The sequence below is a fragment of the Triturus cristatus genome, chromosome 3_1, assembly GCF_964204655.1.
Source record: "Triturus cristatus chromosome 3_1, aTriCri1.1, whole genome shotgun sequence".
Taxonomy (NCBI): domain Eukaryota; kingdom Metazoa; phylum Chordata; class Amphibia; order Caudata; family Salamandridae; genus Triturus; species Triturus cristatus.
Window position 1 is genome coordinate 242,364,415 of NC_140583.1, and position 26,615 is coordinate 242,391,029.

At 44.1% G+C, this 26,615-nt stretch overlaps 1 protein-coding gene across 8 annotated transcripts in view; it reads left to right on the plus strand.

Moving 5' to 3' along the window:
- The window catches only part of NRG4 (neuregulin 4), a 198,773-nt gene that overhangs the window by 92,498 nt on the left and 79,660 nt on the right, over positions 1 to 26,615 (plus strand). For all 8 annotated transcript variants that reach the window (XM_085643773.1, XM_085643771.1, XM_085643774.1 and 5 more), the window contains one exon: positions 5,373 to 5,522. In XM_085643773.1, the coding sequence (XP_085499899.1) occupies positions 5,373 to 5,522 (150 nt within the window). The remainder of the gene's footprint in view (positions 1 to 5,372; positions 5,523 to 26,615) is intronic.

The window sequence follows — 26,615 nt, forward strand, 5'->3', positions numbered from 1 at the left end:
GGCAACCAAACTCACGGCTCACTACCTGGTAAAAGGACACAATGATACTGACATCAGGTGGACTATCATTGAAAAAGTTAAGGGAGTAGATAACCTTACCAACAGGCTTCTAGAACGCGAGCAACGGTGAGTTTATCATTTAAGGACCCACGAAATGGGACTCATTGATTCCATACTTTGGAATCAATTGAATAAGAAATGATTACAGAAGGGATTCCTCTACAACATAGTTGGTTTATCCCACCCCTGGTACATCGCCTTGTAATTTTTCACAAATTATTAGAGGCAATTAATTTCATTGTATATATTTTCATGCTCAGATGTGCCTCTCCCCATTTCTAAGAGCATGCTCTGACAACAAGCGTCACATGCCCTCAGTTCACACAATTTACATTCAGCCGCGGTCGGTAGTAGGAGTAACTGCAGGGCGGTGACGTGGGGAGGGGGAGGGGCAGGGTGGGGGGTAGTAAACTATGGATTACGGAGGTTTACAGGTAAGTTAACATATAAATTAATAAAACGTATTTCGTTGCGTGCACTGCATCCCAAAATGCGATGCAGTGCACGCAACGAAATTCGTTTTATTAATTTATATGTTAACTTACCTGTAAACCTCCGTAATCCATAGTTTACTACCCCCCACCCTGCCCCTCCCCCTCCCCACGTCACCGCCCTGCAGTTACTCCTACTACCGACCGCGGCTGCTTACATTGAGCCCCACATATGTCTTAATTCATGACATAATATGGGTAGTACTATTATCTAGCACAATACGCCATCTGGTATTTACACGGTAGTACTTGCCTTTTTAACTCGTGCCACACTCTTTTATTATAGCCCGGGCACTGTGTTTTATGTTTTCACATCTCGAACAAACATCAGTTTTTGAGTGCAAACACCGCTACAGGTACGTGTTGTAGAAGCTGCTCATGTCGCTGCTAATTCTGTTGGGCGATAATTTCTCAATTTCTATGTTCTTTTCTCTTCCTATTGGGCAATTGTTTTCTACCATTTTGGCATCTCTTCTGCTGTTAACCATGCAGTATGTGACTAAAGGGCTACCCCATTACCTCCTGAGGCCCCCAGTGACGCAGTTTCTCTCCCTAAGAGGGGTAAGGGGGAATACTATGGATGGATGGATTGAGTGTATGGTTAACTACGACGACTGGTAGCAGCATTTTGCTCTTTGATATGAGTGACACTGGCATATTTCACTGAGACTGAGCACGCACAAGTATGTGGATAGCGACAGAATGCGAGTCATGTTGCCACCACACTATATTCACCACCTAGTCGGATGTGACACGGGCATATTTCACTGAGACTGAGCATGCACAAGTATGTGGATAGCGACAGAATGCGAGTCATGTTGCCACCACACTATATTCACCACCTAGTCGGATGTGACACTGGCATATTTCACTGAGACTGAGCATGCACAAGTATGTGGATAGCGACAATGCGAGTCATGTCGCCACCACACTATATTCACCACCTGGTCGGAGCATTATAGCTTGTCTCAAATTATTTTTATGCCTGAACCACTGGCAGTAGTGCAAGCCAGCTCATCACATTTCTTTTTATAAATACTTTGCATTAATAAACCATAAATAAAAGTTTGAACTGCATGAATACAAATCCTACCCTAACTTCAGATGGTGCTTTATCACAGATCCTTAATGTTATACTGTAAACAGGCAGCCAAACTCCTGCAGGGGGTTCGGTCAACTTGTCCAGAGGTAAAAATAAACATGTAAACTTGGTGTCCTTAACACCAAACAATATGTCCTGAGTGTTGAGCAATAGAAATGCCACACCCCTGACTGTGCTGGTTTGAAGACAGATGTTAGAAACAGAGTCTCTAACTGGCAGTCGTTTGCTCCCTGCCTGAGTAGGGACTCTAACTCTAGTCAAGTTATGTAAGTTACACTTAAAATAACCCCTGCACACCCTCTTGGTAGTTTGGCACCTAGCAGCCAGGATTATCCCAGAGGCAATGTATAAAGTATTTGTGCACACACAGTAACACAGTGAAAACACTACAAAAGGACTCCACACCAGTTTAGAAAAATAGCCGATATTTCTTTGAATAAAACAAGACCAGAACGACAAATATTCAACATACACAAGTCAAGATATGAATTTTGAAAGATTAAAAAAAAGTTGTAGTTCTTAAAAATTTATGGAAGCGTTTGATCAGGACTCCTTAGATGCGTCAAAAATGATGCGAGGTGAAGGGGATGTGAAGTGTCGAAAAAGCAGGTGCTGCATCAAGTAGGCAGGGGAGATGATACCTCAGTACCTTACTGCGGTGCAAATAAAGAAATCGGCATCCAGGGATGATGCGTCGAAAATCAAGTCACGCTGCGTCGATTCCTCAGCGTTGAAGCAGACTTTGCGTTGGAGGTGGGGCGATACGTCACAGACCTCAGTGATGCAGTGCTTTAAACTCATGCAGCGGTATTTCTTCAGAGTCGCTGTGATGAAAAGCTGGGGCCTGCGTTGTAAGCTGCAGTCATTGCGCAAGGCGGGAACCACGCTCCGGTACAGGCTGCAGTGATGTGTCGAGCTTTGGTGGTGCTGCACCAATTCCGAACAACACTTGGAGTCGATGTGTGGATTTTCTTTTTTGGTATCACCAGAATCCACTTTCTAGGGCCCAGGAACTAGATTTGGCACCACATGGCAGAGTATGACTCACAGCAGCAGAGTTCACGTGATTACAGGTGTAGTCTTTGATGGCCCTGAGACTTCTTAACAGGAGGCAAGCTCAACTCAAGCCCTTGGAGAACCTTGGAAGCAAGATGTAGAAAGCAAAGTCCAGTCCTTTCACTCCCAGGACAAAGGTAGCAAGCAACAGGCCAGCACGGCAAAGCAAACAGCAAAGTGGCAATCCTTCCTGACAGCAATCCAGCTCTTCTTCCTGGCAGAATGTCCTCAACCCAGAAGTGTTCTGAGTATATGGTTTCACTGTTCCAGTACTTATACTTATTTATTTGAAAAGTTTTATATAGCGCTGGCTAGACTTGGAGGTATCAGAGCGCTTTACATGAGATAGTACATTGCTTCAAAACATTGTTACATAGTTACATCAGTTGTAGTTACCAGTATATGCTTAGGAGAAAAAAATGTGAGCTTACACAATAATATAAGATAATTAGCCCGTAGCATATCCAAGACACACGTCATGTGGGTAATGGAAGGTAGATGGGGAAAGGTAAACAGGGGAGAGGAAAGCAGACTGAGTCAGGTAGATCTGGAGGGGGAAATTACTCCAGGGGGAACAAAGCAGTCGAGGGAAGAGACAGAGAAAACCGTGAAGAACCGTGACAAACAATGTCCGATGTCCGGCTGGGTAGGTGACGGACGAGGGGGTGACCCAGAGCCAGATTCCGCTATAGCTGCATAGGCCAGCTCCACCGGACAGCGGCCAAGGGTGCTTGGGTTCCTCGGTAAGTACATACAGTTAAAGTTTCAGCCCGTGGGGCATTGTCATAGTTCCATAGAAGGCATCAGTCCCGGTGTACCCATTTAAGCCTTTGAAGCAAACTTAAAGAAAAGTCTTTGTAGTACACAAGACCATGCCTTTCCCTGCTCTGGCTCCAGCAACACTACAGGGGATGGAGACATCTTTGTGTGAGGATAGCACACCCCTATTCAGTTGTCAGTGGCAACTCCTCCCACCACTGTATCTCAGGAAGGTCCTTCAGCCTGGTGATGGGCCATCAGGATATGCAGGGCACACCTCAGCAAAAATGAAATGCAGCACACAGTCAAAAATAGGAGGTCAGAGTCAAAAAGACAGAGGAAACCACACCAAAAGATGCCAGGTCTAACAACAGATATAACCAGAGAGTTAATCTAGGCATGTGGTGATGGATTCTTATAGTATGGCATTGTAGTGTCCTTCAAAAGAAAGTATATCTTCAGCTGTTTTCTAAATTAATGAATGGTAATGGCAGTCATATTGGGTAAGGGGATGTAATTCCAGATTATGGTTGTGTTCCTGTTGCTAAGTTTTTTCTTTACTTCACTTCTTTGTCTCCAGTCTGGGTCTGGTGTTCTGGCTGTGGATGTACTGAGAGACATCAGAGATGGCGAGCTTGTCAGCCAGATAGACAGGGATGCCAGTTGTGATGGCTTTGTAAATGAGGCAGCTTGCCTTGAAGGCAGTGCAGACCTTCAAGGGGAGCCAGTGAAGATCCATTGTGGTGGACGTGTTATGATCATAATTATTTAGGCCATTGATGACACAAAGTGCAGCATCTAGGATCACCTTAAAGAAAGCCAGTGTGGAACTTCGAAGTTCACGGAGGAGGAGATTGTCACCATCCAGATGTAAAAGTACGAGGTCTTGAGCATAAGTTGTGAAGTCAATTTCTAGGAGGAATAGTTTCACTTTTTTTAGCAAAGAGATAGTGAGAGAGAAAGTACCACATCGGCTTAGTTTTCTTGGTGATGGTGAACTTCTCCAGCACCTCGAGAACCTCACAGATGAATTATTGCGCTCTGTTAATGTTTGATTGATTGACTGATTGATTGCGTTCCTTGAGGGTGAGATGAGTTTCCAGGGTGAATCAGAGAGATTTGGCATTACTTAAAGTTTGGGGTTCGATCCCTTTACATTCATGTTGTTCAGTCAGTTTTCGACTACATGTTGCATGATGTTCTTCTCGAACAGGAGGAATTCTTTTTTGCTGAGGTTAAGCATCAGGTAGATGCTAGATAACCAGATCGGCACGAAGTGCCGGCAATGAATGAGGAGTTGGATGTCTAGAGTGGGGGAGACTTTTACGTAAAGTTGTGTGTTGTCAACATATTAATGGATTTTGATGCTGTTACCGGTGACTAGAGTTCCATGCAGTGGTTAAAGATGAAAGGAGACTCAGGCAGGGTTTTTAGAATCACAAAAATATGAAAATGTACATAAATTGTAAGCACATGTCTACGATGTTCAGATGTATGCATTTGGTTTGTAATTCTGGCCCTATGTACATTAGAATAAATGAGGGAGGAGAAATTGTATATTCATGAAAGCTGTAGCAACCACTGGTTCCAGACCTTCATGTAAAGAACCTTTTTGGTCCTTAGTCTGAAAAAAAGGGAGCCTATAGGACAGTACGTAAAAGGGCAAAAAGGGCTGCAGCCACCGGGGAGATGCAACAACTGTAGGCTCTCTTCATTCTCCTACTTTCCAGTGTGTGAAGGCAAACAAATTAAAAATGAACACTCAAAACTTATACTCAAAAAAATAATGGTATACTGAAGCTTCATTCACAGTTTCACACAACTGTTCCAGGAATTAATCTGCTTTGGTCTAGTCAATGTTGTTTTGAATATAACTTGTGCTCTTTCCTACTTTATTCCCATAGATGTTCTGACAGCTTTACAGGAGCTCGTTGTCAAGAAACTTTTCTTCCAAGCAAGAAGGCTCAACCCAAAACTGCAACACTTACAAACGTCTTGGTGTTGGCCGTCGTCATAGGAGTGCTGTTCACGGCCGTCCTCTACTTCATTTGCAGGTAAATCAGCTCCACATTCTTTATTGTTTGTTCTATTTCCAGAAGATGTGTCTCTATTAAGACTGACCGTGAAAGAATGACTCAAGGGCATGATATGTGCATATTTGCTAAGAGTGTGAACACATCAGGAGTTCAGAACCATCTATTGGAAAAGAATGAATGGTGGAGCCTTGCGTCAACCCGCGAGCAGTGAGCCACCCGAACAGCCTGGCTGATTGTTACAGTCTTAGACATGGCATATTTTTCATAGTAGAGAGTGCCTTGTCGATATGTTTCCGTGCATCATATATAGAGCAGGCATGGAAATTGTCTGGAATACCTCCAGAAGCTTGTCGCCCCACTTAATCCCTGGTCATTCCCTGGGATGGGAAAGCTCCAAGTGGGTTCTCCAATCAGATTTCAATGGCAAAAAATAGTCTGAATATCCAAAACAACTGTAACTTATCTCTGAAACTCTTTAGGAAAGGACCTGTCTTTTTCAACTGCGATGAGAGATCCACACACTTCGTCATTCTGAGCAATAACCCCATCGGGTCTGTCATTAATAGGGTTCATGTTCTTGATCTGAGCTGTCTGACTCCATAGACTTGAGATGTGAGTAGAAGGAAACATGTTGGTGCTCTACAAAACCGAGAAATAAGTAACTACATACAGAAGATTCACTATAGTTGTTTTCCTTCTGATATCACAAACTGTATGTCGACATCCTTTGAATATAAATTTGGAATAAAATGTGCCCTTCTATACCAGTTAGGTTTTGACTGCAAAAAAGATTTCATTTTATTCGTAAATCGTAAACAGTGCATGGTGAAAAAAGCTCAATATATATATATATATATTGTTCTCAGGTTCTGCAGTTCTAAATGTGACGTACTTAGCGACTCCTCTCCACAGACGTTGTGTAGCCCTCCATCTCATTGTGCCATGGCTCTGATCACAACATCTATAGATCAATGAACACTCTTGAGCCTCTGCTTCAGAAGTCTTTATTGTGCAAACGAGGTTCTGCTAGAAGTAGGTCAGTCTCATGGTTGCAAATGATTTTGCTGAACCTATTTAACTATATTTTCTTCTTTTGTGAAGGATATTCTTCCATTCATAAATGTGGAAAGTGACAACAGCATTTGATTGTGTAAATAGGGTGCTCCTCAAGTCAACCGTAGCCTCCTATGAGTCGCCATAAATGTTCATTACAATAACTCAGTCTTGTGCTAGATATTGACACAAGAATTGAACTTTTCCCCAGTGAAACTACTGGAAAGGGGGTTCAATAGGGTTATTTGTTGGCACTGATGTTGTTCCTCCCCTATATAAATGGAATAAAGATGTGCCTTATCAGGTCTGAATGAGATGTGGGGCGTGAATCGTCTGATATTTTTTGCTCCTTGCTGAATCACTCTGATCCTCTTTCTGAAGTCGGGGAATGCTGAATCAACCAGTTACAAAAGTTACCAGTGGAATCAGGAATTCAGTGGGAGAGTGAAACCTCACTCTCAATGTCTTCCTCCATATGTTTTACTGAAAAATCTGGCAAAATGTGCAGTGGAGTACAGCCTGAATATGGATAATTAGCAGGGGCGAGTCGTATGCAAGGGCACCAACATTTACAAAATGACTGCATCTGCAGCTCCCATTCAGAGGGACCGAGCGCCCAAGGGCTTGCAGCTCATGTTGTTACATCTTGAAGTTTGGTATTTAACCCGTTCGATGAGCCCATCGGCCAACTGCCGTCGCGAGCACTACCTCCGTGGTGCTGCGCACGTCCGTTGGCTGACGCGGCCCCGCACACGCAAGAATGTACCCGCACCGCGGTGGATTTTACATCGCGGTTAAAGGGTAAAGACATTTGTGAATTCAAGGAAAGCTTTATTCGGCTGCTTTTTAAACAGACATAAAAGCACATAAAAAATCAATATCATTTCATTATATATTTACAACGGTATAACAATAAGGCTAAGTAAAAATCATCAGTTAATTTTCCATAAAAAAAGACACATATACACACAGAGGCAATGCTGCCCAAGTTACTGCTCAGTGATTATACAGCTTTTCCTATATTGAAGCACCTTCTTAAAAAACATAGCTAATCTCCACGCTATATGCTCGTTTTCCAGTAGCTGGAGTAAAAACAAGGCTGGGCGACATTGCCTAAACCCTTGATTACCTCCATATGTTTTACTGAGAAATCTGGCAAAATGTGCAGTGGAGTACAGCCTGAATATGGATAATTAGCAGGGGCGAGTCGTATGCAAGGGCACCAACATTTACAAAAATGACAGCATCTGCAGCTCCCATTCAGAGGGACCGAGCGCCCAAGTGCTTGCAGCTCATGTTGTTACATCTTGAAGTTTAGTATTTAAAGACATTTGTGAATTCAAGGAAAGCTTTATTCGGCTGCTTTTTAAACAGACATAAAAGCACATAAAAAATCAATATCATTTTATTATATATTTACAACGGTATAACAATAAGGCTAAGTAAAAATCTTCCGTTAATTTTCCATAAAAAAAGACACATATACACACAGAGGCAATGGTGCCCAAATTACTGCTCAGTGATTATACAGTTTTTCCTATATTGAAGCACCTTCTTCAAAAACATAACTAATCTCCATGCTATATGCTCGTTTTCCAGTAGCTGGAGTAAAAACATGGCTGGGCGACATGCCTAAAACCTTGATTTCCTACATATGTTTTACTGAAAAAGCTGGCAAAATATGCAGTGGAGTACAGCCTGAATATGGATAATTAGCTGGGGCGAGTCAGATGCAAGGGCACCAACATTTACAAAAATGACTGCATCTGCAGCTCCCATTCAGATGGACTGAGCGCTCAAGTGCTTGCAGCTCATGTTGTTACATCTTGAAGTTTAGTATTTAACCCCTTCCGTGCTCATGACGAGCGCAGCTCGTCATGAGTCACAGTGGAGCTGTGCTCATGACGAGCTCAGCTCGTCATAACGGCCGGGGCCCGCCTACGTGCGATAAATTCCCCGCATGTGCGGGAGAATAAATCAGTGGGCGGGGTCGTAACGAGCTCAGCTCGTCATGAGCACAGCTCCACTGTGAGTCATGACGAGCTGAGCTCGTCACGAGCCCAGTGGCACCGCGGCCCCACCCCTCCCCCGCACCGTGGGGGAATTACCAAAGATTACAACTGTAGGTAGAGGGGAGGCAAGTTAATTACGCTTAAGTAATAGTTCGATTGAGGATGCCTAGTTTTATGATTATTTTGGTATTAGATTTATGGATCATATTATCAGAGTTAAACATATTAGGAAAACAACCCAAAATGTGTTTCAATATAATGTAGGTATTCTAGATTTTCATTGTAGCACGGGTGCTTACCTAAAGGATGCTGCAATTAATGTTTATTGTAAGATTCTGGTAACAAATGTGACATACTTACCAGACATCTGGGTCTTCAATGAAAGCAGACCTATAAAGATAACACAAAGTCTTTTTTTGAAGAGCTTGAGACAGCTTCAATCTAGTAAAAGTAACATGATGGTAAGACAGAAGGACTGGAAGGGTGTTTGCGGGCGTCAGCGGGGGCACTACAGCGTCCAGTAGACCTTGCGTGGTGTGACCACCCACAGTGCAGCTGTGACCTGGAGGCGCTGCTCGGAAAAGCAGCAAGCCGCTCCCGCAGCATGGGATGCGCCCGGGCGAACACCGGGCCTGTCTGCGCCTTCCAGGCGGAAGAGGCTGGGCTGGGCCTGATCTCTTGGCCCTGGAATACCGCCCATAGAAGTAAGTGGTTTGCCTCTATCAGGAACGCTGAGCCTGGATGTGCCTCCTTGATCTTCCTTGGCTTGCATTGACTTTACCACCTATACTTTGTTGCCTCAACTGTTCGGCGTGTTTGCAGCCTTCTCCTATGAGTGGGTATCTATCTTAAACTTGAAGACAGTGAGTGCCAAATCAGCTATTGGCATGAACCATATTACTATTGATTCCTTTCTTGCCAGAGCAGTTAAAATCATCTTCATAGAATTTGACCTGGAGGAACATCGTTTGTCTCTGGGTCTGGATGGCCCCGTTGGGTTTCCAGAGCAAGTTGGTGGAGGCGGTGTAAATTCATGCTGTTAACCAGTTGGCAGTACGGGTTGTGGACAAAGAATATTTGTAAAGGCTTGCCTCTATCTTGGTCTCGGACAAGCCCTCCCCTGGGTATTCCTCCTCCCAGCCTATTGCTGCCCCTCCTTCCACAGCTCCTCCATAGTTGGTTTGTTCACCTGCAGCAAACGCAAGCGAAAGAGTCAGCAAGGTACTGAAGTTCGTCATTGCCAGTCTGGCTTCTTAGCTCTTCACCCCTTCCTATTGAGGACTCTTTATGGGCTCATGTCTTCCATAAATTGGTAGCTACTGTTAGAAATCTTCTTTCACAACTCTGGGAGGAGTTGGACAAGTTGGGACCGAAGTCGGGCAGATTCTTGCTTTATGCCAGAACCAGCAAAAGCCTTCTGGAACAGAGCCTTCGTTTTTATCTAAGGATGCTGGTAAAATTCCTCCAATATCAGTAGTCAATCAGCCACCGTTTGTGTTACATTCAGTTCCCCCATTAGCTGCTGTAGGTTCATGTTTATTTGACCCTTCTTTCACCCGTGCAATGGTGGGCATTGAACCAACCCCTCGGGATCCAGCAGACGCGCATCCCAGGCGACCCATGCGCCACATACTGTCTTTGACTCTGATTACCAACCTCCCTCCCGCTTGCTGCCCTTACACTGGGGTTTTAGTTGGCGTCCCCCATTGTCATAGGCTGCTCGGGAGGCTACTGGCCAGCTTTGCAATAAGGTTGGCCACTGGCTTGCCAATTATTCCAGTGTCAACACTAAGGACCATGAGAACATACTGACGGTGCGCTGTGTGGCACGTATTGTGCCTACTACCAAGACAACACAAGGGGACTGTGTGATAATGAGTTTTAGGTATCCTGCTTTGGGTCAAAATATTGTCTCTTTGGGGCCCCCGGGCCGACTTGCTGCTGGGAACATCAATATTCTACCGCTGGACCTCTTTTACAGACCTCTGTATCTGCACCAAAGCCCTTCACTTGGCTTGGCTGGTAATAGTTTCCCAGAGGGTAGCCGCGGTTTATGTAAGAACCGCTTTGCGCCTTTAACGGATATAAATGAGTCGGATTGACTTAGTCTGACTGAAAGGTGCGCTTGATGTCCTCGATGGGAATTGTACTGTGGTCTGCCCGCTCTGATTGGGCCGAGTGGGTCCTTAAGTAGCCATAGGCCTGTTAGCACACAGTTTGCTACAGTGATAAACACTACTACAAATGTGCAGCCCCCCGCCACCCCGAGGCTCTTTGCCTTCAGTCACCTCCCTTGTCAGCCAATGGGTAACCTGTAGCCTCCTCCGAGAGTGCATCCTTGGGAACAGGTCAGGACGTAGAAGGGGTTTCCCAAGGCAACTCTTATACTTTTATTAGTTGGAATGTGGCAGGTCTTAAAGATAAAGTGACATCCAAATCCTGATTGGGTAGCCTTCATCAGAAAATATGACCTGGTAGCTATGCAGGAGAACTGGGCTAGTTCCCCCATTGTGTGCAAAGGTTTCTCTTGATATTCAATCTCTGCGGTGGCTTCCTCTCATGGGAGGGCTAGGGGTGGCATTGCCATTTTGGTTATTCTGTACCTCAGGATAGGTGTGCCAATAGTGGACACAGCTATAATAATCATATATTATAATTTTATAATAATCATTTTTCTAGTTCTTCTTGTTTGTTTGAGGATTTGTTTGCTTTTATTTTGAGCCTTGAAATGTGAAGGGCGGTGCATGCTCAGCAGCTGTGACTCCTATTATGCTGGAATTTTAACGGACAAACTGGGGGATGGGATTGTGGCCTAGGCTGTGTGAGTTCCCTCACTATTTGAGCACCTGGGGACAATGGGTGGGCCAAGCTGAGGAGACTCATTGCCATGTCGGACTTAGTAGATATTATGAGGTATTTTCAGCACACTGGGCCCTGCAACTCACATACCTTGGATGGGGTCGGGGTTCGGTCAATGACTACATCTTCACCTCCAGGCAATTAGCACAGTTTTAGGTAGCTAGGTGGTTGAAACCCAGTGGGACAATCATGATGTACTTTTGATTGTTGGGGCTTTTCCTCTGTTGAGAGATGTTCCTCCCCCAATACGTGAACTAATCAATAAACATTCCACGGATGGACTGAGGGTGGTATGGCATCTTAAAGACCCTGAGACCACATTTGGTGCCTTACTTTAATAGTATTTGTCTACCTTTCTGGGCTCCTTAAGTAATGATTATGGGGAAGCTCTTATGAGTTTTCATCACGGGTCATATTTTGAAACCAGCTGTGTCCAAGACAGAGCATCTGCGCTGGTTTGATGCTAGCTGCTCTGTGGTTAATCATCATTTGAGGCATACTCTGTCCTGGATACCCAGAGATGTTGGGGCAGTTAGAGCAGCAAGGTTGGCTTACAACCTTGCTCTCAAGGAAAGGAAGTATGACTTGTTCCAAAGGGACTGAGAAACTCGAGCTTGAAGTCGCGCATAATTGTAGTAAGGAATTTGTGACACAGTTAATCGCCTTGGACAATATGATGCCCCCCAAATCATCTCCTGATGAGTAATATCTCAGGTCAGGATTGGGTTAGGCATTTTACCATAACAAACTCCTTGCGCTTTACCGCCTGTTCAGGTTTCCCTTCAGGAAATTGAGAAACACTTAAATTTAGACCAAATGGTAAGGCTCCAAGCCCAGTGGACTCCTATTGACCTTTTAAAATGTAACCTGGATTTGTGGCCCCCCCATTGGTAAATGTTTTTAACAGCTCTCTGTGTACCCGTGTCCTGGATTCCTGGACTTAATCCACCACAGTTCCAATTTTCAAAAAGGGGGACAGAGGCTCACCTATCTGCTATAGGCCCAACTCCCTAATTGCTAGTTCTGTGAAGGTTTTATGGAGGGTTGTCTTTAATCACTTTCAGGCTTGGGCTAATGGTAACAACATTCTGTCTCCTTGTCAGGTTGACTTCCGTCCTGGGTTAGGTACAGTAGAGCAGTGCCTGAAGTACACAGTCGCAAGGCGCTGCACCCTGTACCTGGCCTTCTTGGACTTCTTATCATCCTTTGATTTGGTAAACAGGAGTAAACTGTGGATGATGCTGCTTAATTTTGGGGTTGACATCGCTATCGTTAATGTCCTACACTCTTTATACCGCACCCTGGCGCCCAGGATTTCGTGAAGGGAAGGTGCCCACCTTCACAAAATCCTGGGCGCCAGAGTGCGGTATGACCATGGAGGAGAACTTTCAAATGTTTTTCCATAAGTGAGTGCGGTGCGCTAGGGGTGCGTTTTAGCCCCCTGTTATTTATTATTTACATCAACGGTCTTTGCACCAAGTTATCAATATCTACTAAGGACATCCCCAGGGTTGCAGGTTTTCTTGTCCCCGCGTTATTGTATGCTGATGGCGTGGTGCTTATGGCCAGGACACTGCATGCTCTGCGGTCACTAGTTGACTCATTTGTGACATTTATGGGTAGCCTAGACATGAAGACCAGCTTCAGGAAGTAACATATAATGGCCTGTGGGCCGGGACGGAAGTCTCAGTCTTCCTTAAAGATACAATAGCAGTCTTTGTGCTCGGTGCCAAATATCTGTTATTTGGGTATTACGTTTGATAATAATAACTCTTGGCAATCGCGGGTGAACATTGCGCATGCGAATCTAGGGGTACCATTTTACATATTTAAAGATTTATAGCCTGCAGTGTGTCACCCCCGCCACTTATGGGGCGAGGGTGTTGGTATATCACAATGCTACTCCAATACAGTCAAAGGATAATAGGATTTACAGGTGTCTAATGTGTGTGCTGCCCTCCAGTTCCAACTTTGCCTTCATTCTGAGCTTTATTTTTGCCTACGTAATTGACCATATTAAGATGGCCCACCTTCTACTATGGGGGAGTATATGATCCAAATGTAAATGTTGTAGACTTGTAAAGCGCACAGCTGCCCCAGCAACGGGGCGTCCCGGCGCTCTAGACCACTGGGGAACCCGTCCTGGCTATCCCTGTGAGATGGTCCCTTTCTGGGTATCTCCAAGGTGAAACCAGGCATCCCCGGCGTCTGTGGGGGGCCGTTGTAGAGATGAGGCAAGCTTAATGCCCAGAGTTGCCGAGTGTGTTCCTGGTTAGAGTAGGTACCGAGGCGAGAATTATCGAGTCCGTTTTGACCCTGGTCCACGACCCTGCCGCGTCGGGAATTGAACCCTGGTCCCTGGACGATTGTCTGCTTACGGGTCTGCCGCCTCTAACCAGTGAGCCACACCTCTCCAATTACGAAACTGTTTTCAATAGAGAGGTTATTCGTGATTGTCTTAATCTTGACAAGGGCTTGTCCATTCCTTGGTTGTACTGAGATTGGATTTCCAGACCTATTTTTTTTTTCTTTCTTTTTCCCCCACTCATTCATCTCTGATCATGGAGTCCATTCTAATCGCCCCTACCCCCCAAGTCCATGGGAGCAGGTGGAGAAGCAGACCACCTGTGGGTATGCATGCGAATAGCAGGACACTGTCCCAAATGGGATAATTTCTCTCAGACTTGGTCCGGCCATAAAACCGGCAGCTGCCGCAGGGGAGGAGGAGAAAGGCAAGTCCATCGCAGCTTTGAGAGATATTAGGAGGTATAATCATAGGGGAGATGTCATGCTAGTTATTCTCATGGCGATTAACCCCTGCCCCGTCTCCTGACCATCTTAATAATGAACTCCAAAAAGCCTTCTTCCCAGTGGGTAAACACACCTAAAATCAAGCTTTGACGTGTATGGTAAGGAAGCCAGCCACGCCAAGTGTTGCGGGGATATCCTTCCTACCCATCTATGACAAATTTACCTTCTTGCTAAGGGTATTGCATAGAATAAAAAGTGTCTAGCCAGACCTGTAATGTTATCTGTGATTCCAAATATGATCAAAGAGAGGCTTACCTTTACTTGCAGCCTCAGTATACTTGAAATATGCTTACCCACTGCCTACAGAAGTTCGAGAATAGCTGGATATTGTTGGAACATGTGGATGTCTGATGCTTTCTCCAGCCCACATATCATGCATTTGGCGGGGCTCCCTTTTGACATTTTTGACAACCTTTGCGGAGTTAAATAGACCCTATGGAGAAAGAAAAGATGGTTCCTCCTTAACCAAGCAGGCTTGACAATTAAAAACTAAGTGCTCATCGGTTATTGCCACAGGTGCTGCCACAGCTCTCCCGGTAAGCACTCGCCCCATAGTTCTTCTGCCAGCATGAAGTCTCAATCTATGGTTTCTTGGACTAACCCAATACCATGTTGATACCTCCTTCCTCCCTGGGAATCTCATCACCAATTGTTCTTCCAGGGGGTTACCCACCCCAATCGAGGACCTCTGATTTTGTATCCAACTTCTTAGTTGAATGTACTTACATTTTGAGATTCTCCCCTCCAGGCTGTTACTCAACTCTGCCCATCCTGAGCTAGGTCTCCCAAACACCATAGTCCCGCTTTCCTCAAAGGTATTGCCAGTTTGCCTTGTAGGCAATCAGGTGTTCCTGGAGAGTCCCAAATAGGAGCCAAGCTCGAATTGTAGCCTAAACCACTGCATCGTCTAATGCTTGCCCAAATTATGGCCTCTGATTGTAGCACCTTAAGTCTGATATTTGTGAAGTATTTGGAGTCCCTACACTTAAAAAGAAAGCAGTTAGATTGTAAGTTAGCCTCCTTGAGTATTGCCAAAAACATGGACCCTACTTCGGAACAATCTGGGGAATTTATCAGCATTTTGGAGTGGGAGAGCTGAAAGGCCCACACATAATATTGAAGATCTGGGAGGGACAAATCCCCTTTCTCACTTCTGTGCCGCAACATTTTCCACGAAATTCTTATACCTTTATATGCCCAAATATAAGAATTGATGGCCTGTTGAAATTTATCGATATCCAACTTTCCAAAGTGTAGAGGGATTGTATTGAACAGAAAGGTCATCTTTGGCAGTATGGACATTTTAATCAAGTTTACCCTCCCAAAAAGTGTCAGAGGGAGGTGCACTCAACTCTTCATTAACCTAGAACATTCCCTTATGCCCTACTTTAATTAACCTCTGAAATTTCGTTTACATCCTGTACAATCTTCACCCCCCACTATCTTATTTCTTTCTTAATCAGAGAGTTTCTTATTCCTAAGTTCCAAGCTACTATTTCTGTCTTCCCGGTATTCACTTCGTACCCTGACACCTTTCTGAAGTCAACTGCATGTTGAAATATTACTAGCAGGCCAGCAGAAAGGTCCGAAGTGAACACCATCAGGTCATCCGCATATAGTGCTACCTTTCTCTCCCATCCTTCATGCCTAAAGCTTGGAATGTTCTGAGCATCTCTGAGCTTTTGTGCAAAAGTCTCAATGTAGAGGTTGAAAAGGAGAGGGGACTGGGGACAATCCTGTCTTGTGCCTTTAGATATTTTAAACGACTTAGTCAGGTTGCCGTTCACTAACATTTTCGCTGTTGGGTCCTAATATATTAATTGAATAACATTTCGAAAATTCTTACTCAAGTTATATTTTTCCAACATAACCGCCAAATACACCCAGTTTACTCTATTGAATGCTTTAGCGGCATCGAGGGTGGTGACTGCTAATGGTGTAGAAATAAAAACCTTTGTAGGGGTTCACTGATGCACCTGGTCCTTAAACCAACAAAGAAGAGATTGGCAGGGAAGCTGTAATATTAAAAAAATGCATTTATTAACCTCACATGATGGAGACTGCGTCATACAGTACCCTCAGGCCGCTATATGAGACAGTCTAAGGAGTACAGAGAACAGGGGCATTATATATGCATTTGTTGCATAGTCAGCATGAGAACAAGGGGGAGGTACTGGCACATACAAGAATTGTTATTGACTAGTATGGGTATACAGAATTTGCTTGCTCAACAAAGTGGGAGGGGATACATTTCTCCTTACATCAATGAGAACAGCCTGACAGTTTTACACTAGGAGCAGGTGAATTCTGGCAGCTACAGCTCTTTCTGAGCATGTGCAAGGCTCTAGAAGAGGGAGAAAGCACATGGCTAACTAAAATGGCTGCCACAAACCAAAATGGCTTTAGCTCATGCTAACAGCGATTCCTGCAAACTTTAACAAGGGGAGTGAATGTACCAAGGCCAGGTCGATTGCGCCTATGAGACTATATTTAAGCTTGTGTAGGTATCTGCCTTTTACAAAACCCTTCTGGTCCCTCTGTAATAAAACTCCTGCTATTGTGCTCAACCTGTCTGCTAGGACCTTCGCAAAGATCTTTTAGTTTGCGTTGAGCAATGAAATTGGCCTATATGACTAGAGTTTTTTGCTGGTTTTAGTATTAGTGAGATAGTCGCCTCTACCCAGGATACTAGCAGTTCTAGAACCTTATTTAAGATCTTATTAAATAACTGGGTCATAAAGGGAACTACTACATTTAGGGGCAGGACTCTTGACGAAGTAAGTGAGAATCTAATGAAGGACCTTGAAAGGGCGACTTACATCCTTACGGAGAGAGATGTTTATATAGTCAGCATCTCCACATCCCTAAACGGGTCTTTCCCACACTTCTCCTCCCTCTCTCTCATATTCCGGGGCTCCTACGATAGGGTGTGACTACAGAGCTACCCCAATAAGCCCTACGATCCTCTGAGAAACGGAAAACATTCGAAATTCGGGTAAGAAAGAGTGCATGTGTGTGATTTGATTCTGCAGTGGCACATATGTTTTGTAATAATCACGCATGGTTGAGGAAATACCATGTTCATTCACAGATACAGTGAGATTATTGTATGTGAGCATACTCTAGGACAGTTTTTACATTGATAGAGACTACTAACTGGCATGAAGATTCAGTTAGGATGCGAGCAAATTCGCCACTGCACAATACATCTGTCACGCCGATTAATTGTGTACAGATACAGTTATGAGTGGCACATGTTTGGAGATAGTTGCACACCACTTTGCCTTATGATCACCTGGCACTTGTAGGTGTTGTTTATCCTAAACACGAATAGGGAAACCAGTACTAAGAAAATCCACAAGTACAAGTTGTTTGTTGTTGTTTTTCTTTGTTTCTCTTCTTACAGATGGAATACGACGCTTGATAGATTAATTAATCAGTCGCTCATATAAGGAGCAGCTACTCTGCCCTTACCATAAGGAATAGGATAGGAAATTCCTTCCTCTGCTTTCCAGGGTGGCCTCTTTTTGCCCTGAAGAAAGTCCTGGACCTTCAAGGCCACACACGGACTGAAACATGTTGGCACTAGGGTCATAGGACCATAACACTCCTACCCAGACCCCACTTTTAGTATTTTAATAACCCAGACAGACCCGATAATAAAGGGAAACTGGGGATCTGCCTGAGGTTTTTTAATTCTCTAGCCCCCCTGGTGTACAATATCTTCAAAGAGCTCCCAACACTGTGGTTGAGCCCAGCCCGACTTTTAGGCGTTGGGTTGACCCGATGATGAAGCATGACACCACTAGGGTGTGTGAGGGTACCTAAATCAAAAGGAATTGCTTCCTTGCTCACCTATTGGTAAAGTTAAATTTCCCCTCATTATTTCCTTCACATCATTCCATCCACATGTATTGATATTGACCTTCTGTTGGTCAGTTGGAGTAAAATTAATTGTGTAATTGATTATATAGGGAGGTGTTACTCTGACCCAGAATCCTCTCCACCCTTTAGGCAAAAGGAAAATCCTTTTCAAAAGCCTTTTGTATACATAACTACTACATTCCCCAGAATACTTTATAGTTCTGTTGGTATCCCGTCCGGACCTGGCGCCTTCTCCTTTTTACTGGACTGTAGAACTCTCTTGACCTGCTCTTGAGTGATTTCCTTGTCTAGAAGGTTTTGTTGTGTCTCGTCTAATGATTTCGTCGTTGTAGGACCCAACCACTTCACCAATTTCCCCAAAGTAATTACCCTCTCTTCAGTGTACAGCTTTTGGAAATATTCATAAAAGGCTTCTTCTAGTTCTGATTCAGTCGATAATTTATCCATTTTTATTCGCCCTCAATTTATTTATGAGGTTACGATTTTTATCTGCTCTTACCTTCCAGGCCAATAATCTCCCAGCTCCTTCCCTATATTCGAAATGCGCCAATTTGCTATCTTCCCAGCAATTCAAAACCCTTTGTCCCCAAAATCGCATCTAACCCCTCTTTCAAACTCTCTAACTTTTCCTCCTCCCTGCAACCTTTTTTCCTCATTCCTGTTATCAGTCCTGCCCGCCTCAAGAGTCTTCATTTCGCTTTCTACGCGACTCACCTCCTCTCTACACCGCTGATTTCTAATACATGGTCTGCTTGTGATTTCCCCCCTGAGGTAAGCTTTACACGTCTCCCAGACTACCCAAGTGGATGCTGACCCACTGTTTTCCCACGCAGATAATTAATTTCTTCCCCATCAGAGAGTAGAGTCCGATCTAAGGTCCAGTGTCTATCTGAGTGCCTGCTATTTATACCCAGATCCATCAAGACCCCTGAAGGATCTGACCGGTGGGCAGTCAGATAATTGATAACTCGTATTGCTGCTCTCAAGCTTGAACTGACCAGAAAGTAGTCTATTCTGGATCTGTGCCCATACTTCTTGTTATGAGAAGAAGCACCTGGCAAAAGGCCAGACCTCTCTCTCCAAACTTCGCAGAGCCCAGTATGTTTCATCATCATCTGCAAATAGTTGCAGGATTTGGGAGTGGGCAGCGCTGTACTGTTCTTAGATTTATCCAGCATTAGATAAAAAACTATATTAAGGTCGCCAGCCATAATTACCGGATCCGGGAAATCCAGTAAATTTGTGAAAACTGTTTTTAGCAACTCTGGATCATCACAATTCGGGCCGTAATACCCCACCAGCGTTACCAACTGATGCAGCAGATTAGTTTTAGCAATGACCCACCCACCTGCCCAGCTTGTCCACTGTTGACTCAATTATATGTGCCTTTGCTTGACTTATAATTAGTATAGCCACTCCTCTAATATTAGCACTGTGATCGTACATACCATTTGTTTGACCCACTTTAATTTTTTTTAAATTGATATACAATCCCTTTTAAGTAGGTGGGTCTGTTGTAAAACTATTATTTGCGCCGGGTAATCTCTAAGGTACTGGAGAATTTTTGCCCTTCTGCCTCTTAGACGTAGACCGTTGACATTCCAAGTTAAAATCTGAATACCCATCTTAGCCCTTCATGTTCTCGGCGAATTATCTGGACCTTTGTGACCTTTTCTTCTGTGATTAATCTAACGGAGGTGAATAAGGTGTTTTTCCCCTATGCTCCCCACCCTGTGGACTCCCTCCACCCCCACATGCCCTTCCACCCTGGAGAACCCAACCCAACATCTCCCTGGACTTGATGTTAGTGGTCTCTGTGGAGAACATGGCGGCCGCTTGCTAGTCGGTTACTGCTACGTCGCCGCCGAGACTAATTCGAGAACTGGCTACTTAACGAAGAACACAGGAGTATAGTTCCCTCCCTTACCGTTGTCGCGGCTGTATGGGATTTGCCTGGCCAGAGCCTAACCTGATTCCCAGGTCCATGCGGGGAAGACACACTGGGGCTCAGCCACCCTGGCCAAGGAGAAGCCACAGGGCGGCAGCGCATGGTTGGCTTTGTGTCGCATAGGGCAGCGGCAGCACAAGCTTCGCTTCTGCTATACTGGAGGGGAGCGAGCATGGGATGAAGGTGGTGGAGCCTCTGGAGTGCCTTCAGGCTGCAGGTATGCTGGTGGAAACACACGGAGGGAACTCGGCGCTTGCAGAAGCCGGAGAGAGCACTTGAGGTAGGCGGGGGGAAACAGGGACATAACAAACCCGCTCAGGGGGGAAAACAAGGTAGTGATAAACTGAGTAGCAGTGCGGAAGGGAAGACTCTAGCTCCCCCATTCGGTAAACAGTCTTTGCATGTAGTGGATGGGGGCGAATCCCCAAGCACTTCTAGAAGTAAATTGAAGGGGAAATCGAGTAGTGCAGGTAGGGGAAAAAAGAAAGCTGAGGAGTGCAGAGTTAAAGTTACACCCTCGCTAAGGTCTTTTTTAAAGTGCAGCCCATTGTGGTCGACATAAGACAGCAGGCAGAAGAGCTTACAAAGCTCACAAGGCGGACAGCTGGTCAACCCAGAATGTTACACATGGAGGCGGAAGGGATTTCCCTCTCATCTGGGTCCTTGAGCAGCCAAGAGCAGGCCCAAACGAGTCCGATGGGGAGAAGGATAATCTAGAGGTGGTACAAACAATTTCCCAAGAGGACAAAACTCTAAGAATAAATCAGCCTGGAGCGCCTTCTACACAAAAAGATGCAACTCTTGATAATTTGCCTGGGTATTTAGTGACTATAATCTCCTCCCTATCGGAGGAGATTAAGAAAGGTTTTGCTGTTTCCAAAACAAACCAAGGTGAGATTAGGAGCTTCTGCGAATCCTTGGAAAAAAAGATGGACCTCTTAAATGTCAGGACACAGACCTTGGAAAATTTGGTTGGAGAGCTCAAGGATGAACTGAACAGTCAAAGGCAGCTACTGCAACTTTAAAGTGTGGGGAGCAGGATGTACGAGAAAAATTGGAGCAATTGGAAAATAATTTGAGGAGGAATAATGTACACATTCTGAATGTCACGGAGGGTACAGAAGGAGAGGATATAAGAACTTTTACTGTCGCACTATTAAAGGAAGAAGTACAGGTTGAAGAGAGTGAGGTAGAATTGAGTAGGGATGTTCAGAGAGTGCACAGAGATGCCTTCAGAAGGAATCCAAATAAATCCAAGCCTCGTAAGTTCCTGATAAATTTCAGCACCTATGCACTGAAGGAAACATTTTTGAGTGAGGCATTGAAACTGAAGTCATTGAGAGCAAAAGATTTTTCATTTGAAATCAGATCTGACCTCTCTTGTGTAACTCTGGGCAGGCAATGGGAGTTGGGGAAAATATTAGATGAGTTCAAGAAATTAGGGGCCACAGCTCATCTCAAATTCCCAGCCTCACTCAGGGTGATGCATAACAACAAAATGCATAATATAAGAAACCAGAGGGAGGCAGACGATCTATTGGAAAGTATAAGAAAGGAAGGGAGCTGTTAGCCCCATTCTTGGGTAGAAGAAGAAAATCACTTGTATAAACATGATATCATCCACCCCCCAAGGTAAATAAAGGTGGGGGGGAGGGCGATGGAGGAAACTAATCATGAACATAAGTTTTAGTTTTTTGCTGCTTTTAGGCAATGTGTGATAATTCGAATGGTGGTGGGTCGCAAGACGTAGCAATTAGGACTAACATCGAGTCCAGACCTGTTTTATGCACCAGATACTATTAGCAAGTTGGATAAGGGACGGGTTAAGACCCGCTCTAAAAAGCTGGCTCTGTTTTGAAGATTTGATGAAGCTTTACGACAACACTCTGTATGTTAATATTTTTGTTCCCTATCTTCGGGGGATCCCGCTCCTTAACCAAGCCTGGAACTCACACGGGAGAGGTTGCTTCTTTTCCACTTCAAGTTAGGCACAGTGTGGCGCTCCCTGTGCTTCCCTGAAGGGGCAAACGTGTGGGATTCTCAGCTTCCTCCATGTCCCTGTGATGGATTGGCAAAACAGTTGCTGTTACATTTTATCTTTTTCTGCAGGTTTTATTGTAAATTTTTTCACCTCTGCCTCAAGCAAATAGTAAAATCATTGGCTTTTGAAAACATTAGGGAGGCCCTTCTGTATCTACAAATGTTAAATAATCAACAGATATGTTTTTGTATTTGCTTCTTTTTGAAAAGGTCCATTCGTAGCAGAAAGTCTGTGGAGGGGTAACTGTTAAACTTTTTGGTTATGTGCATTGTCTTTTTACCAACTGTGATGCTTTTTAACCTTTTCTGTATTGTTTGTATTTTGTACTTTTATGATCTTTTGGTAAGATCGAGTAAAGGTTTATGACATGTCATAGTTGGATGTTCCTTCACTGGAAGATACTGTAGAAGCAATGCCAGTATTATACTTATGATATATTAATTATGGAGTCAACTAAAATGTAATAGTGGTTGAAGTGATGTCTCAAATTGGGATACACATGTAAATTTCATAGTTAAATACAGTCACAAAAACGCTTTGGTCTGGACAGTCTGAGTCTTTTCTTTCAATAAAACCCCTGTATACCTGTCAAAGTGAACACTGTTATTTAATTATTAAACAGCGATTAAGTTAATCTACCATTGCCGTGCATTTCTGTTATGTATTCATTCCTATATTATCTACCATTGAAATTTGTAGAAGTGAGAGGATTGTATCTGGACATAATCCCTAGTCCAAATGTAGAACAATAGAGTAGTTTCAAAAAGGACAATATTAAATACACATCCAATTGTTGTTAATTGGCCTGGCAGAGGCCAAGGACTTTTATTTGTATATTTTCTGGTCCTTTGGTTTAGAAGAGCCTGAAAATCTTTTCACCTCTAGTTATTTGCTCCTAGTATTTGGATCTACATAGGCGATTTATCATACCTTTGTCGAACTGCATCAAATCCTATAGAAATCGGGTTGTCTTTGCACACTAATTAAAAATATAATTTCATTTTAGAGGTAAGCTGGTAAATAAGTGTAATTTGCCTCTCCCTTAAGGTCACCTAATGTTTAATGTTATGTGAAGTTATTAAATGTATTTTTCTCAGTGGCACAATCGTATTGATGACTTTTTAAAACTATAGTTTTGGGTGCTTGTTGAATAATGATATCATGCCTAGAATATTTTAATGGGAAAGTGGGAAAGAGTATAGAAGGCGGGGTGGCTTACGCAATTTATTTGATTTTGATTAAGGGCTTCTTGAATGGTTTTTACTTGTTTTCATCTTTTGGTGTCTAATATTAAAATACAACTGTAAAGTGTATGTGTGTTTATTAGACTATTCATTGAAGCTAATGCACTAGTATGTACAAGCTATCTGCACACCTTAACCTCTTCAGTGCCCATGACGAGATAGTCTCGTCATGGAGCACGGTTGCGCTGTGCCCATGACGAGACTATCTCGTCATGAGCCCCACCCACTAGTGCAACGCCCGGCACAGGAGGGGGAAAGGGCGTGGCACTGAAGGGGTTAAGGGCATTCCCATCAGCCCAAAGTGTTAGGGAAGAATTATTCATATTACTAAATGCTATTTTGTTTATTATACAGTTTTAATGTATAATTTGTGTTATGGCTTAATGGATTTGTTGTTAAAAAAATTCTTGCATGAAATTGAGTCTGAAATTGTGATTACTAATTTGCCACACCCAGGAGGCAATACACATTTTGACTTGTGTTTAGATAATAAAATTTGTGAGCAGTAATGAAACAATGCTATAGGGGACTATTATTGCAGGCCATGGCATATCAATTGCATAAAGGCTTCGGTTCCTCATTCTCAAAGCAGTAACTTTCTTCTTACACTTAGTCTATGCATTGGTAATTAACAGGATAAATATTAAACAGCTAAGAAGTCTGTAGTTTCCTGTCCATGTTTATTTTATTCCATTTTCACCACCTGCTCAGCTAGTGTGTTTGTACTGTGTGCTGCATGGAATGTTGGAGTGATGAGGCGCTTTGAAATGTTGGGAGCCTGTGAGCTGAAGTGACAGTTGAGAATGGGCTGAGCAGCAGGCAGGCTGCTCCTGGTGGGGGTACTCTACAGAACTCAACTACCTTCTTTATTGGAACTGCTTGTAACTTACTACAATAAATCATCTTGAACTTCATCCTACCTGCTTGGACCTTCATTACTACAAAGTCATTGGTAGGACAGCAAAAACAGAAGAGAAGAAAATAAATACAAGTATGTCAGAAGAAGATACAAAAGGCTTTAATAGAGAAGGGAAACAAAAAAGGAAACCCATTCAAGACCTAGGCAGCAATATAGTCAAAAATGGCAACGCAGCTAAAGAAGATTGCACTTTGCAGGCAACGATAAACAAGTTTGGTTTACATACCCTGAAACCAGAAGGAAGTTATTTTCACCGTTGATTTACATAATTTATCCTAGAGTATGCTCGAATTCCTATAATCAAGGCAGCAGCAGTCGAATGCTTGTTTAATTTGGACCATAGGGACAGCTCTACCCTTGAATGAACACCAGCAAAGTGGAGTGGCTGTGGGTCCTAACTTTCTGCAGCATTGAACAGTGACTCTCGCATGACATATGTTAGCGCTTAAACAATCACCTATGCCAAACGACAACTGTCTGCAATCTCTCATAGCACTTTTTAGGTCTCGCCTATGCAGCGCGCATGCGCTGCATAGGAAAAAGACCTTTAGCCATCGCTACACATTTGCAGGCAAAAACGTGCACGTGTTGCATTGCTTTCAATGGCAACGCGTGCATGTATGGCGATTCCCTTGCGGGAGCGAGCAGCAGTGCCATATGTTAGCAATTATTGCGCCCCGCTGCTCGCTCCCGCAAGGGAAACCGGCACAGGCCCCCTCTCTCCCTGCTGCCGCACGAGGCGCGCGTTTTTTTTTAACTTGCAGCGCGAGGCGCGCGCACTTGTGTTTTTTAAGCAATCCCGTGCACAAGCGATCACTTTCACGGCTGCGTCACTTTCACGGCTGCGCAACTAATGCTTGTTTTATTAAGTGCCCTGCAAATGGTGCAGACTTTCACGTTTCCTTACTGGTTGCAACTAATATAATCACAAACATCCTTGAAAGCTGCTTCTTGCAATGACTACACATTTCACTTGTTGTTTTAACAGTGCACCAACAAACCTCATACTCTTCCACCTCTTTTCTTCCTCCTTAATTCACAGCCTTTTCCTTGCACTCCCCAGTCTCTCTCAATCATGTCCCCAGCAGTCCTGCACAAGAGAACTCCCCTAGAACTTTCTCCCCCACCCGCACACGACTCTCCAAACCACAACAGCCGGGGCAAACCATTACCTTTTGCAGCGCAATTCCTTCACTTAAAATTAAAGCACTACAAACCTTCCAAACGCTTATTAGACAATGGGAGAGTGGGTGGGCCTAGCGAATTTTCCCATATTGCTGCATCCGCTCCCTAGATGTGCCTAATTACATCAAGCTGCTGCGCGATAGCTCGAGCCTGTTAGCCCCGCCCCACCCGACCCTCGCCCTAAAGTCACCTGGCTCAGTCTGCCGGAAGTCACCCAGGGGACACCAGCTGGCGCTTCGCTTACTCGGGTCCCAACATTCTTATTCCCTCACTTGCTGTGTACACGAAACTAAAAAAATATATATATTTTTGTCCCTTTGATAGCGCTTTATTCAGTGTCTTTGGTAGGTTGCAGCGAGTACTAGGCAGTGTTTCCATTTCGTCAGCAGTGAAGTACTCAGCTGGTGTTGTGGGCAGGCCTAGATGGCGATATGGACAGTATTACGCCGGCTATTATACCAGGCTGCTCTGGCTAGGTTTGTTCTTTGTGAAAGGCAGATAGGTGATATGAAACCAGTAAATGGGGGTAGCTTATCAGAGAGCGTAATGTCACAAGCATGCTTTGTGTTAAGGAGGAGCAACTCACTATTGACTTATACTCACGGTAGATAACACTTTCCTAATGATTTGGGGATTGTGGAAAGACTTCGGGCCAACTCGTTCCTGCTCTCACTGCACAGCACTATCGCGCATAGCCCTGCAGCCGCCAAGCAGCACCACCACATGTTTGCCATCGTTCTTTCAGCCAGAGATTGTGACAAGGATGAGACCAATACTGCTCATAATGTCAACAGACCCAAAACAGTTGACCATATCTGTATTTGTGCACTGAAGGCAGCTCGGGAAACGGGTAGACTGTCCCCCGCATCCTGTTTGCTTCTATGAGACCAAAGTTTCACAGGTAAATCCTGCGAGCAGAATTAGGAAGGCCAAAAAAGCAGGTTAGGTGAGTAGGTATATTAATGAAGTGCAGTAAACCCCCTCTAGAGTAACCCCTAAGACTGTTGACTGCAATCTGAAGGAGGCATGGATGAAAGGGGCTTCAGGGACCTACATCACCTCCTCAATCTGCATCGTGAAACGTTGTAACTGGGACCAATCACAAATAATCTGATATGTAAGTTTATTGCTCTCACGTCTTCACATGGCTGTCA